The 14,846-nt window shown below is 35.0% G+C and overlaps 1 protein-coding gene across 1 annotated transcript in view; it reads right to left on the bottom strand.

Annotated features, from left to right (window-relative positions):
- PIBF1 (progesterone immunomodulatory binding factor 1) overlaps positions 1-14,846 on the bottom strand; it is a 124,506-nt gene that overhangs the window by 29,276 nt on the left and 80,384 nt on the right. The window contains exons 13-15 of the mRNA XM_075422957.1: positions 14,411-14,501; positions 9,532-9,634; positions 3,655-3,785 (exon numbers count right to left, since the gene is read on the bottom strand). Coding sequence (XP_075279072.1) covers positions 3,655-3,785; positions 9,532-9,634; positions 14,411-14,501 — 325 coding nt within the window. The remainder of the gene's footprint in view (positions 1-3,654; positions 3,786-9,531; positions 9,635-14,410; positions 14,502-14,846) is intronic.

Raw genomic sequence — 14,846 nt, 5'->3', positions numbered from 1 at the left:
TGCCTGCATCTGCCCCACTTCTCTTGTGGAAATAACTGCTGTCAGAAATGACACTTTCACAGAATGATGCAGTGTGGAGAATCCTGAGCACGTCAAGCCTTCACGTTGCCTGTCAAGGGACGACATTATAAGTCACTTTAGGCCATTTTGCAAAAAATTGGTAAAAATATGGCCCAAGAACACCCACAGCCCAAACTAAGGAGAATGCTGTCATAGACAGCCTTCCTCATATTGCCTTTCTCTTGTGCTGATTTCACCACAGAATCAAAACTACATCCAACAGCAACCAACAGCCTTCTCAACAGACAAGCAAATACAAAGCACTGCAGGTTGCGGCAAAACATTTACAAGGTTGCAAGAAAGTATTGACTCATCATCCTGGGAAATCTGCTGAAACCTAACCACCCTAGGAGTACCTTCTAAAAAGATTATTGGCTGTCATCACTGCGCATAGAAGCCAATTATGGATTAAGTCTAAAAAAGTAAATTCACTTGCAAATTAGTCCTTGCTGATCCCTCCACACTCAAGTTAAGTGAGAGGTGATAGAGAACATTGGCACTGATAACACAGATGTGACTGCTCTACTTAGGGAATCCATGATTTATGTAATGCAGAACCATCTCTCTTGACGAGCACATGAGATAAAAATACAACCTGGAAAGAACACTCCTCCACCATAGATTCTGCACACTAAACACGAAGCAAGGAAAAGCATTATCAAACACAGGGTAGCTGTGAGGATAAAACTAAGTTTTAGTCTTGATTGTCAGGGTGCAGGCTTATCAACATTATGTTAATTTGTCTACAGTCTGGCATTCAAATAGGAGGTTTTAAAAAAATTATATTTAAAAAATCGCTAGTATTTTTAAAGGTCTGTCTGAAAACAAGAATTTGAACATTATTTTTCTGTTAGCTTGTACTTGTGAAATTGCTTTCTAGAAATAAAACTAAAGCACATACTACTGTACGTAAAATTAAAAAAAATAAGAGTATACTTTGCGTAACTGTAGCATAAATTAAACCTCCACTTAAGAAGGCTACTGCAGAACTGTAGTATTAACTGTTAATTATAGGTAATGGTTGAAAAAAAAAATTAATTTTGGTATGGCTTTACAAATATTAAATTTTTCCCCTTAGCTCTGAGACACAGAGAAACCAGGCTTCATAAACCATGTTTCATGTTTTCACTATTACTTTTCTAATAGTTTCCTAATAGTTTTCACTATTACTTTTCTAATAGCCCCACATTATCTGCAGAATTTAGGGTCCTCCTTGAGAAGCACTAATTCTCTGAATTCATCATCTCAAAAATATTCCACAGACAAACCAAGAAAATGCTGTTTAATAAACTAAGAAAGACGGATAGGAATAGTGGGCTAAATCTTTTGATCCAGCAGAGCTTCACTTGGCATATATTTGGCAGGGATTATCATTAATTTACTTAAATCCCATTCTGATGCAGTTCTGGAATAGCTGGGAGCTAGATGAGTCCACAAAGTAATCTGAAATCACCTAAAGGATATTTTAATTTAAAACTGTCATCAGCAGATTCCAAAAGGCTATCCTCATGACAAAAGATTGCTGGAATGTAATGGTTCTCTGGTTAGAAATCCCTTCCTCTAACCTTCCTCTCACTTACGAGAAAGCAAAGGACAAACATTATCAATTTTATACCAGATTATACTTTCCCCTGTGCTCCAGGGAATATCCGCCAACGATTCAGGAGATCTGTTTTAAATGTGGAGTTACGACTATCAAAATTAGGGACTACTGATAGTACCAAAAGCCCTAAGACATTAGGCTGTTTTCAAGAATTTCACTGGCCTATGAAACTATGGCAAAGTTGAGGCAAAACTGTGGCAAATAATTTTTAGTTTACAAGGAATATTGGAAACTACAGGAAAAAACTTCTTACCAAAACATTTGATGTGCAAAGTAAGTGTTACTTTTTTGCTACAAAGCCATTAAGGATAAAAATACTTTTTTGTCAGACCACACTTTCATTTACAGAAACACAGACTAGTGGTGAGCACACCCCAGCTCACCACAGCAGAGTACTGCTGGTATGTTTGCCATGAATGCTTGCACTGTGGTGCAGATCCATTTTCTTCCTTAACCTCAGGCACTTTAAGATGCCAAAAATTCCTTTTAAAGTTAATAGAGAGTAACAGGCATCTCTAGCAAATGACTCACTCCATCCAAAATCTGAATTGCTTTTTGGAGATGCCACTTCCTCCATGAACTACTAAGGAAAGCTGACATGACTAAGTTCCTAATTTAGGTGCCTTAATTTGTACACTAAATTTAGGAAGAATATCTGGGCATACAGATTATTTGTAATGAGCCATAAAAAATCCAGAGAATCAATGTTAATAATGTATTTAAGCTCTTATATATTTTAATGGCACGAAACATACACTTTCAGAAATGACTTTACCTATCTACTCTCTTTTTTTCCTAGCTTTTGATAGACTTTTGGACAGCTATGTGAAAAATGAAAGACATTTTCATGTCACTGTAATCTGAAAATTTAATTTGCTACTGATCAATTCTTTGATGACTTTCTTCACAATTGGAAGGTAAGATCCTGCCTATATAGAGAACATTGTGATTTTTCATCTCCTGGAAAAATATAATTTACTTTTGAAGTTTTTCTTATAATATATCAACTCTAGGAAAATATTAAAAACACTTGATTCTGGAATAAAAAAAGATCTGTTCTTACTGAAACAAAGTTAAGCTCAGTGAAAGATATTTTGTCAGGCAGCATGAATGAATATTTCAGTTTATTTATAAATGTATTGATTTATGTATGGATTTACTTGCATAATAAGCACTTCTAGCACTTATTCCTCAAGGCAGAAAAATTACTATCCTAAACCATCAAAACACTCTGAATAAACACATATGTAAGACAGGATGTCGGATAGTAGTATTTAGCTGTGGTGATTCCTACTTTTTCTATTTTCATTGCTTCAGCAGATTTGTTGGAAAATAAATGTATTTTTCACGTAATTGCTTGATAATACAATCACATTGGTGATTTATAATTGTAAACCATATGCGTTTCTTAAACAAAGATACCACATAAACACCTGATTGTTAAAATGCTAATTCTTCTGCACTGCAGTAGCACACAGCTATCCACTTTCTTGAAAATCAAGGGGCAGATTATTTTATAACAGCTTACTTGGGAACCAGATGTTAAACATAGTTTATTAAGCCCTGTGATGGTGGAAAGTTGCTCAGTGGTCAGAGAGTTCTGACAGCCGGATATAACAGCAAATCAGAGAGCCTCCACTAGAGGAAGTCTGCTCCAGTTATTCTCAAAATACCCTTTGCTGGTGGACTAGTCTATTATTTCATTCTTTCCTTTGCTGAACTTTCCTCTACTTCATGAGAGCTCTTCTCAACTCTAAACGCACTTTAAACCTCACTGTCATTGCTGGTTTTCCAAAATTTAAGTTTCTTTTATTCCTGACAATATGAGAGAAATCTCAGATGCTGAAGTTCCAGCATAAAGACTGGACTTAGTCAATGATGAAGTGTCAACATCTCCTACTTTATGGCCAATAACTTAATTGTTTTCTAACGATAAACACATAAGTGATTTTACTTTCAGTTTAAAATAAAGAAACAGTGATTTTAGTTACCTGATATCTTTTTCAAGTTGTGCAATATGTTCTTTCTGTAGACTTATTTGAGAATCTCTCTGCTGCACAGTTTCAATGAGGTATTTGTATGGCTGTTGTACTTGACTCAACAAAGAGTTTGCTCTGTCAAGCTGCCAAAAAAAGAAGTATTATCATTACAAATTTTATAATGTATAAAGAACAATTACTTCACTATTATTGAATTATTGAATATTATTATTACCAATTGCATAATATATACACCAAAATTGTTACTTCACAAAAAAAGAAATCGACTACTCTCAAATTACTCTTATACATTATCCTCTCACCTTCCTGTTCTGATTGTATGACGTTTTCACTTCAATGATGCTACTGCTCTCCATACTTCCCTAATCTGCATTTTCAAGAGTTTTAATGCAATAGTTTCCATTGATGAAAAAGAATTAGTATAGACAAGGCCTCTGTTTGTTTACCCTATTGACCACAAGTGACTTTTTTAAAACAGCATACTATTACAATGGGATTTTCAGTTCAGGAATTGAATCTAAATAAAAACACAGTAATAACGGAAGAAAAGTCCCCTTTCCTCTAATCAATTACTCTATATGAACAGTGAAATCCAACAGGATGTTTACAAGAGTAGTATAAAATAATTGTCATACCCATACGTAGGAAATAAACCTTCCTAGCCATACTCCCTGAACAAATTAGGAACACTAGGTGTAAAAAGTTTGCATGATATGACCTGCATCTTGAGCAATATAACAAGATCATTCACTAAAATACGTACAGAATTAAGATCTCACATCAAGATTTAGCAGTTTCAGCAGCTGGAGTACATATAAGTCAAGAACACCAACCAGATTCTTCAAAAAATAAAATCTTTTAAAGTTCAGATACAGTCAGGTCTAATGGAATGAATTAAATGGAAAATGGTTAAGCTTTCCAATTAGTTTATAAAATTTCTGAATAGATTAAACAATCTGCATTTGCCAAATTAGATTCAGGAGCCACTTGTCCTGTTTCGCGCTGTTCCATACAAGCAGGGGAAAAAAACCCCCTTCCTATAGACCTAGCCTATTTAAATAATATTTCAGCACTTTCCTAAAATCCTGCCACAAGCCTATTCACAATTTTCAAAACATGAGACTGTGTTTCCTTCTTTCTCTGATTCTATTATATTTTTATTGCAGTTTTACTTCTTCCCTCTATACTCTGTCAAATGCGCTCAGAACTTATAATGTAATGGTTCACATTTATTAAAAAACGGAATATAGACAAAACTTTGCTTACTCACCTTACTGGCCTTACTAGAAGGGGGGTTAACTCCACCTCATGTTTTAAAAAGTGAAATGAGAGACAACAACATTGCAGTGCTTCAAATTAATGCAAATGCTTAAGTATTATTTAAATACCATCAGGTAATTCAGGAAACACCTATTGTAGTCCACAGTGAAATTCCAAGTTTATTGTAGAGACGTAAAAAAAAAAAGGCAATCTTCCTGAAGAAACTAATTATCTTCAATAAGTTTATAAGCAATTAAAAAGCTATTATATTTCTAAGAGTACAAGCTATCAAAAAAGATCTCTTTCAGGAAGACAACAGAAGGTCATTACATGAAAAACAGGTAATTCCAAGACATGGAGTACTAATCTCTAGGATGGTCTAAAAATTGCAGTATAAAACCTCGAGGCTGCCGTTACAGGACAAAATTAGTTCAACTGATATTGTCTGGGATCCTGCTCTCGATAGCCTAAGAACTTCCAAAGGATGCTGTCATCACAGTGTAAAGTTCCTCACTGTTCTCCCTGATAAGGATTAAAGTACTTCAGTGGGAAAAGACAAGTGAGGTATTGTAAACTTGGTTTGATGCTGCTACATCATCTGTTAACTTGCTAACTTTACCAGCCGTCCTGGTTTCAGCTGGGATAGAGTTAATTCTCTTTCTGGTAGCTGGTGTAGTGCTGTGTTTTGGAGGTGGGATGAAAATAATGTCGAAGACATACCGGTGTTTTCAGTAGCTTCTACGCAGTCAAGGATTTTTCAGCTTCTGATGCTGGCCTGGCCTGCCAGGTGCATAGGAAGCTGGGAGGGGACACAGCTAGGGCAGCTGACCCAAACTGGCCAAAGGGATATTCTATTTCCGATGATGTCATGCTCAGTATACAAGCTGGGGGAGTTGGCTGGGGGGCAGCGATCGCTGCTCAGGGATGGGCTGGGTATTGTTCACCAGGTGCTGAGCAATTGCATTTGTGCATCACTTATTTATTGACTGATTTTTATTATCTCTTCCTTTGCTTTGCTATTAAACTGTCTTTACCTCAGCCCATGAGTTTTTACTTTTTTCCATCCTCCTCCCCATCCCACAGCGGGGAGGGGAGGGGAGTGAGCAAGCGGCTGTCTGGTGCTTAGTTGCCGGCTGGGGTTAAACCATGACACGAGCTAAAAAGCATGCTACTGTTACAAAAAAGGCTATCCTTTCCCTCTCCATGGTGGTGCCTGTTTGATTCTATAAACTTGCAAGAGGCTGTCATTAAACTGTAATTAATCAAGCATTAAATGCATTTAATGGATCAATTTTACTAATACACACGTGTATATAAATTAAGCATTATCCACGAGCAAAAGCATAATTTTGTGTAAGCAACTGATTTCTTTCTGCCTTAATGTACAAGATTTACTTAAGTATTTCTGTGTCATTCTTTTAAGCAACAAATCTAATACCTTACAATTGGACATTTATTATTTATCCCTGAATGGACATCTCTATCAAGCTGAAGGATTTCATCATTGTTCAGCTTGATCTATACTCTTTCAGTGTGAGATGTAAACCTGCACTTGGTAGAAATGTTTCACTCAAGGCACATAAAAAGCACAAATATAATGTCATAATTAAGGCATGAAAAAGCCATTCAGCAGCAAGCCAAATATATCAGCTTAGTAAATTTCTTTATTTAGGATATCACTGTTACTGTACATTGACTCAGTATTTGCTTTTTAAGTCACCCAAAGACAATATGAGCCTTCTAGACACACGAGACTGTCTAATCATCAGTTCTGGCACTGTTGTTCAAAACCTCTGCAAAGTGAATTTATTCCAAAATTTAGATTGGACACTGAACGTAGTAATTGCAGATCACTATTTGCAGAAGCTGATATATAGCCTTCCACTTACTTAAACTGGGAGTAACATGAAATGAGTTGCAGAAGCAATAAACTGATTATTACTAGCTGAGGTCATGAGAATTCCTTTATTCTGTTTGTCCTAGACACGGTCAACAAACTTCCTGTAGCATGAAGTAAGTCTCAACACCTTCTTTAACATTGGAGGTCATTGCTGTATGAAGCAACAGAATGAGTACTCTAAGGAAAAATGCTTTTCTAATGCTGTATCACAGACCTGAAAATAGATAGAATCTTGCACTTAAAGTCTGACAAACTATAATGGGACTAACTGAAGACTGACATATTTTTTTCCGCAGCTGAGCTTTTCCATAAGGTTCCGAATTTCAAGCAGGCACTTTATATGAGACTTCCATCAAATGAATGAAATTATGGAGAAGTCAGTATTTTCTTCTTAGTAGTGCTGGACTTTCCCAGAAGATCAGTATGATTCCTTTCTACAAAGTTCAATAGAAATTGGTTGAGGACAATCCAAAAAAAGAATCTTAGAAAGAGCATCCACTGTAGTTATTGCAATCTTTTTCTTTTCCTCCCTCCTTTAAAGAGCTTTAAAAAAAAGTTGTATCATAAATACTGCAGTAAAATAGTAGTATTTAATCCAAATTCAAAAGAAAAGTTAGTCCAATCACTTTGGCATCAACTTTCAATCCACGTTCTAGATTTCATCTAGATGACTGAACAAAATGTCAATCAAAATAATAATAGGCTACCTGAGCATGCTGAACTCTACAGGATCTCTGTTTTGGTCTTTAAATAAAAAAAAAATCAAGAAAAACGATAGCTTGGAATAAAAATCTTAGCTCAGGGGATGCAGCAAAGACAGCAAACAGAAGTTTAAGAACTTTAACTATATAAAGAAAGATAAAAGATAGCAATCAGTATAAAATATGAAATACAGAAAATTTTGAAGAGAAGCTACAACTTCAAGGGGAAAGTTGATAGTAGCACGCATAGAATTCTTAGAATGAAAAAATGGGAGTAAATAAATCCTAGAAACAGTACAACCCATTATACAGTAGATACTGTATATAATGCTGAAGAAAACACAGAAGTTTTCAGTAAAATTTTTTGCCTTCTGTTTGAAAAGAAGTCAGATGATCAGTTTGTATAACATGAGAATGACTAACTATTTTCCAGTCCATTAACAGCAACTGTAAACTCTTTGTGCACACATTCAAGGATGTCAAGCCAGAATGCCTTAAGTAATTGTTATCAAACAAAATGGCCTATAATCATATGCAAAATAAAAAAAAAGGAAGAAAGAAATCTGATGAAGCATTCAGACCTGAATGCCAGACATGATTTTAACAGAAACCAGGTCTTAAAAGATTGTATTTAACCGTATGAGTTTTATGTTAATAGGCTTAGTAGCTGAGTTTGCAAGACATTTAACTTCGTACTGGATGACATTCTGATTTAAACTATACAATTATATGATAAAATATCATGGGAGACTAAAAATGAGACAAAGATTTTCTACTGGAATTTTGCACGAATTTGAACTAAGGCCACTGGTACTGAATCTTTCATCAGTGATCTAGAAGCAAATATTAAACCACTGTCAGTAAGAGGAAATGTACTGAAGTGGAAACCAGACAGACTTAATAAAGTAAATAAAGCATAGATTATATTAGTCCTAGTGAAAGAACAGTGACAGAGAAAAACACCAATAACATTGGATTCACAAATCTCTTGATTTCTTCAAGATTTGAAAGGCATGTTTCAGTCATATACAAATTACTAGGATGTACCTAAGAAGAATCCATAATAAAATGTAGTATTGGTTAAAAAAGAACTCTACAAAAACTTCATGTATCTTTCATCGAAATAATATATATAATCATATACATACACATATAAAATACATAAAATCAATGTAATTTTAAAATATGTAGAAAATGCAAGTATTTGCACTGTGAAGTACTTGGGTGTTGTTATCCTAATTTATAATTACCATGGCTTTAAAAATCAAACTGTTAACCACATTCCTGAAAGTCAGCCTAGAAATTCCATATGATGGCAATATCTAATAGCAAATCTAGAATTTCTTTGGTTCCTGAGAGAAACTTGGAAGACAATATTAACTCTATTTAAAAAAAAAAAAATCATTCGCCCTAATTCTGGGAGATTTCAAGCTGAGTGTTGTTTAGTGCTTGTTCTCCATGTCAATGTAATATGTGATTTCAGGTATTATATACAGAATTTTAAAAGATTATGAAATTAAACTTACTGTAACAAAGTAAAAAAAAATGTAGCTTTTTTAAAAAGCAGCTTATGTTAAACATTCCCTAGATTTGTATATTCAAAAGACTCAAGAACTGAACAATGTAGAAAAGGGTTCACAGAAATATCTTCAAAAGTGATTTAAGAGAGGAGCTTTGTAAAAAGTAATGAGGTATTCATTGAACAATTAACTATCAAACAGAACAAACTAGTTTGGCTAGCTGGTCTTCTGTTCAGAAATCAGAACGTTGTCTGTCTGGCTTACATTCTTGTTTAGCCTGTAAAGTAATCCCTCTTTTGATCTTCATTTCAAACTACAGTATAAACTTCTTTGAAAACGTTTAACATAGAGTTTTGGCTAATTATGAGGCCCTTTTTTGACATCAAATAGATAATAAACACTGTTGAGAAAATATTTCATTTTATGAACAGCTGTTCTGCAATGTTTATAGCCTCTACAGATTTGAGTTTTTGTAGCAGTAATTTACCTCTTGTGAAATCTGTGTTACTTGTTCCTTCTGATGTTCCAGATCTTTTACAAGCAACGAGTTTTGCTTTTCTAGCTGCAGCAACCTCCTTGCCAAGTGAACACTGTGCCAATGAAAAGCAAGCTCAAGTTGATTTTTTTACCCAAAATATGCAAAAGAAATTCTCACATTTATACTTCAGAACTTGATTGCTTTCATTTTTCACCAATGCTTAAATGCTAATACACATAAACTACATAGTGAAACACGCAGAATGCTCAAAGTTAGAAAAACAATAAAAATATTCCAAAATTTGACAGCACTGAAATAGCATTCCCATACTTACGCCACTGCAATATTTTTTACAAAGTAATTGCCTATATAATTTGCACAATACTACACAATTGCAGTAATCATGTCCAAACATTTCAACTAATTGTGAGTATTCATTTTTTAGCAACTTTTGGAATCACTCTAATTGGCTTCTCCTTAAATTGTTTTTCAAAAAAATGCACATTAATATACATTTTGTAGTGGCACTCTGAAAAATGCAGTATTTTATCATTTTCAAAACATTGTTTTGTCTAACATTCAATATGCTAAATAATTAAATGTTATTGCCACTATTTTTTAAAATAAATTCTTACACAGATCCACAAATTAACTTAGAAGTAAAGAGAAAGGATTACCGAGTTACTTAAACACCCTAGTTAAAAAATTAGATCCTCAACCTCTTGCATGTTTCATGCCCAAGTCAAAAGAGTTTATCATCAATTCAACAGCATAGTTCCATAGGCAGCAATGGGAAGATTCTGTATGCAATTGCAGACCCTACTTCCAGACATCTAACCTAGTCTTTGAAGCTCTTATTAATCATTTAGTCCTATTCAATATAGTCTGGAAAGCCTGACTATATTCTGCTAAAATGGACTCCTGGATGGTGAACTGAAATGTACTCCAAACTCCATTGACCGCATTGATTAGAACTAAATTGGTTATAATGGGAGGTCAGATGCCAAGTCGCAGTGTTAAACCTTTGATTACATGTCTAAATTTATGCACCCTGTAATGAATCTTACCATCTTTGTAAGATTCCGTAGCTTGGTGGCTTCTTATAAGAATTGTACCTACAGAATTTACCACTATACCCCTCCGTGTTTAGGTAGTCTAGTCACTAATCTATTTCACAAGAAGACATGGAAAATTCAGAGCTCTAAAAATGAGGAAGATACACAGGGCTAATATCCCTTTTCAGTGTGCCTTAACCACTGGACTATTTGCTCTCCACAACAACCTATCCTTCCAGGCAAACGTGTCATTTTTCAGAAACCTGTGTATTTAAGAAAGGGAGAAGTCACGCCAGTTCAGTTCTTACACTCTCAATGCTTACCGAAAATGTAAGACTGTTCGTCTCCAAATAACGGATAGCAAAGTCTTATCCAGTTCTTGACCGTGATACTGAATATACAAGAGTGTAACCAGTCTAAAGCAGACCAACAGGGAGATTATATTTACCCTTAAACTGAGGCTTAGAGTGTGTAAAGCTAGATGAGCATACAAACTTTCTCTGAAAATTTGACCAGTCATAGCCTCCACCTTCTCCTCGGTAAAAGGGAATGCACTTTTAGACTTGGCAGAAGTCTTATTACTTTTCACCTGTGTTATAAACCTACCTGTTCATACAGACAATCTTTTTACTTCCACCTTGTATGAGAGGAATTACCTGAAATTCTCAACAGCATTCACTAAGAGGTTCAGTTCCTTCTACAAGGAGCATCAGACTTTGTAAACAATAACTGAGAAAAAGAGAAATTAATTCTCCAAACTAGTTATTTGGATTTTTATTTAGGAGATATGAGGTGTGTGTTAAGGTCCCATCTAGTACAAAAGAGAAATGAACTACTTCTCTGATACCTCTAGTCAGGGATCTTATACATCAGCTATTAAAGTCCAAGGGGAAACATGGATACCTTCCCATGGCAACTTTGGGAATGCAGCCCATCATAATTTTCCCAGCTGCAACTATTTGGTGAACTTGACCTGAATTTGCAAGTATTTAAGGATAAACACAAGTATGTCTTTGAAGTATGCTTGTCAATATGTTTTTTGACTAGTTTAAAGCAAAGGGACAAAGGGATTAATCTGCAAAAACATCTTATTCTGGAAAACTTTGATTCCAACTATACTAGAAAATCATGCAGTGCTCAAGAATGTGATAGTTTATTGTTAGCAAATCACTAGAGTGTTCCTGGTAGTATTCTGGCATTTACTCACTAACGTTCTCTGAAACAGTTCCTAGGCATAGCTGAAAAGTTAGCGTAGGCAAGCAATCACTGACAATATCCAGTTCACACCCAGCTAACCTACACTGAGTGTCTAGCTTTATGAAAGTGGGCTACTACACGCCATTCGGTCTTGATGCTTCATAATGTTCCCAGGCATGTTTAATTTACTAGTGTACGGTGCCTATGTCCAAAGTAATGAAACAGTTGTTTCTGGCAAGTGGGCAAAGAGGTATAGACCCCAGCACGCACTGTGCTTGAATAGGTGTTTTTTTACAAAGTTTCATAGACTGAAGTGCATGCTGTGAACTTACAAGAGCTCTCCATTTAGGATCCCGTATGTCCAGAATTAAATAGCAGGTAGTGGACTCCAAAAAGAAAATTACTCATATTTGTAATAGATTCTCTTTCCTTAAGCAATCCCACAGAGCACAAAACTTATCTGTGTTTCTTTAATGTCTCTAAACATAGCAGTTGGTGTCATAGAGACTTTGCTTTAAAGCTTACGGAGCCAAGGGCATCATGCACATTTTCTGCCTGGCAGTTTTACTTGATACAGAACACCAACAGGTAAACCATACACAGACTTTTATGGCTTCTTAAATGTTCTTAATTTTAAAAGATAAAGAAAATCTAAGAAGTCTCCAATATCATTATGAAGGACTGAATCAGCTTTATCTGCCAATGACTTTTGGAACAAAAGAGGAGTATATGAAGCATTCTGATAGAGCCACTTGTAAGCACATCTGAAACCCTGACTTACTGATCATCAGATTCATCATTCAAAGGTGATTTGGCAGAATTCTTTTATACGTAAATAATCTAAACTGAATCTAATAATATGAGGATAAAGCAGAATCTAAGCTGAGACTCAGAAAAGTTCCCAAACTATTGACACAGAAGGAAGGAACTGAAGTTTTAGGAAATGATGCTATAGAACTCTCAACAGACATACAACAGGTTTATGGAGTTTTTTGCCCTCCTTCCCTCCCCCCCCCTTTTTTTCCTTCTTGAATTTTATGCAATATAAAAAGAAATCTTAGATGGAAACAATCTGAAGAGGCTTAAAAACGTGTAAGAGCAAATTAAGCCATGCCAAAGTTATGTACTACATAAAATCTTTATGATTTTCGTGAGCAATATTTAAGTCAGTGGACAACAGGTCTAATCTAATTGGCATTCAAATCAACAACACTTACTTGAAAAACAAATATAAAGGACAGAAGAAATAGTGTGTGGCCCGTAACTCTTTGTTGCAAATATGAACAGACCATCATTTGCCCTTAATTCTCATCAGTAACTTTCAATGTTCAATATTCTTTGTAATGGAGAAGGTGGGGGGTTAGAAGACAATAACAACAAAACAACTAACACTTGTAGCAAAAAACGGCTATACATGACAAAAGCTGCACTTCCATATTCTGAACGCTAGAAATGTATACTGTGAAGTTATGGTACATGTTTGTCCCATCTTTTTACTCTTCTTTGTGTGTCTACCAATGATGGTGGAGTTTCTCATTTTGGTGGAACACAGCATGGTTAACGTGTACCACTAACATAAATTGTGCAGTTGACTTTCCAGCACTTGAGCAAAGTGTAGGCACATTCAAAGTGCAAGGAATGGGTTTAATCTTGGGAGAACCACCATCCTAATTGTGGTGTCTCCTCTGCCAGGCTGGAGACAGGATTCTGAGTGAAAAAAATAAAATCATGTTACTCTGACCTGATATTGTGAAGGATGTGGAATCTATATCCACAGAGAAATAAAAACTTAGTTGGACAAGCTCTTGAACAATTGGATTTGCTCTGAGCATGGTATTACACCCTGCTGACCTCCAGACATTCCTTCCAACCTATACCATCCCACTATTCCATGATACCAATCTTAGGTTAAGTTTTGTTTTTATACTATTATACATATTTTGAACAACAGCAAAAGTTTTGCTGTGGTCACAGTTTAAAAATATTATAAATACATCCACATTCCCTATACTTCACAGTGAGTTGTAGCCTTCATGCTCACAATGAGCCATTCAAATGTCATTATTATTTCTTAAAGACAATGCATAATATAAATTTATTATTTAAAAATGACTATGATTAAGAGGTATGTTATTCAGACTACACATCATTTTTATCTATTGAACAAATGGTACCAGAGCAAACTGAAGAAATATAACCCGAATCAGATCCTGTATTTCTACAGATGAAATAGTGATGCTCTGAAATCTTGGCCTTCTTCATTTCCTGACAGAGGCGTTTTTGTTTCAATTACACACAATCATTTTTAGGGTATTAAAAACTTTTTTATGACTTTATAAATGTAAACAATGTAACTAGTGTGTTTTTACAGCTGTTTAGCTTTAGACGATTAAAATTCATCTTTCTGAAAGACAAGGAAAAAAGATCTCAAAATGACCTAGAAAAACATGTCTGTGCTCATTTATATGCGTCAACCACATTAACAGGTTCCAGTCTTCATTCTATTCCTGTATACTTAAGTAATTAAAAAAACCTCTTCATGTTAATCAAACTGGGTGGATTCTAAGACAAAGCACAATGCACCTATCTTCATTTACTTTAACTTGAACAAGTAAATTCAGGAGGTGCTTTTTTACCTTTGCTTTAATCGTCTTTTGGCTGTTGTAGGAACATTAGCACCATACCCATATGAGAAGAGAACCCTTTCAGCTTCAACTTCATTTTCCACTGCAAAAAATTGCAGAAAGGTACTGCTGAAGAACATAATTACAGTGCAAGAATTCACAAACTACTAAGCAATTCTATTTATAATTATACACATACACAAATATTTTTTCTAGATGCTGGATTTTCAGTTGGTGTAACCTTCCAGACTTTAGTGCAATAATTTTGTGCCACCATTAATTTCTTACAATACCAACAGGATTTTCACTTTTGATTTTTCTGATTAACATAAGACTTATGCTATATGAAAGTAAAGGAAAAGAGTTCAGTGTCCTTGAATATTCATATCATTGTTATAGTCATAAAATACACACTAATAGTAGAAGTTTAATTCAGCAGTACACAGTC

This window comes from Opisthocomus hoazin, chromosome 1 (assembly GCF_030867145.1).
Source record: "Opisthocomus hoazin isolate bOpiHoa1 chromosome 1, bOpiHoa1.hap1, whole genome shotgun sequence".
Lineage (NCBI taxonomy): Eukaryota > Metazoa > Chordata > Aves > Opisthocomiformes > Opisthocomidae > Opisthocomus > Opisthocomus hoazin.
The sequence above is the reverse complement of the archived record's forward strand: the minus strand, read 5'-3'. Positions and strand labels throughout refer to the sequence as shown.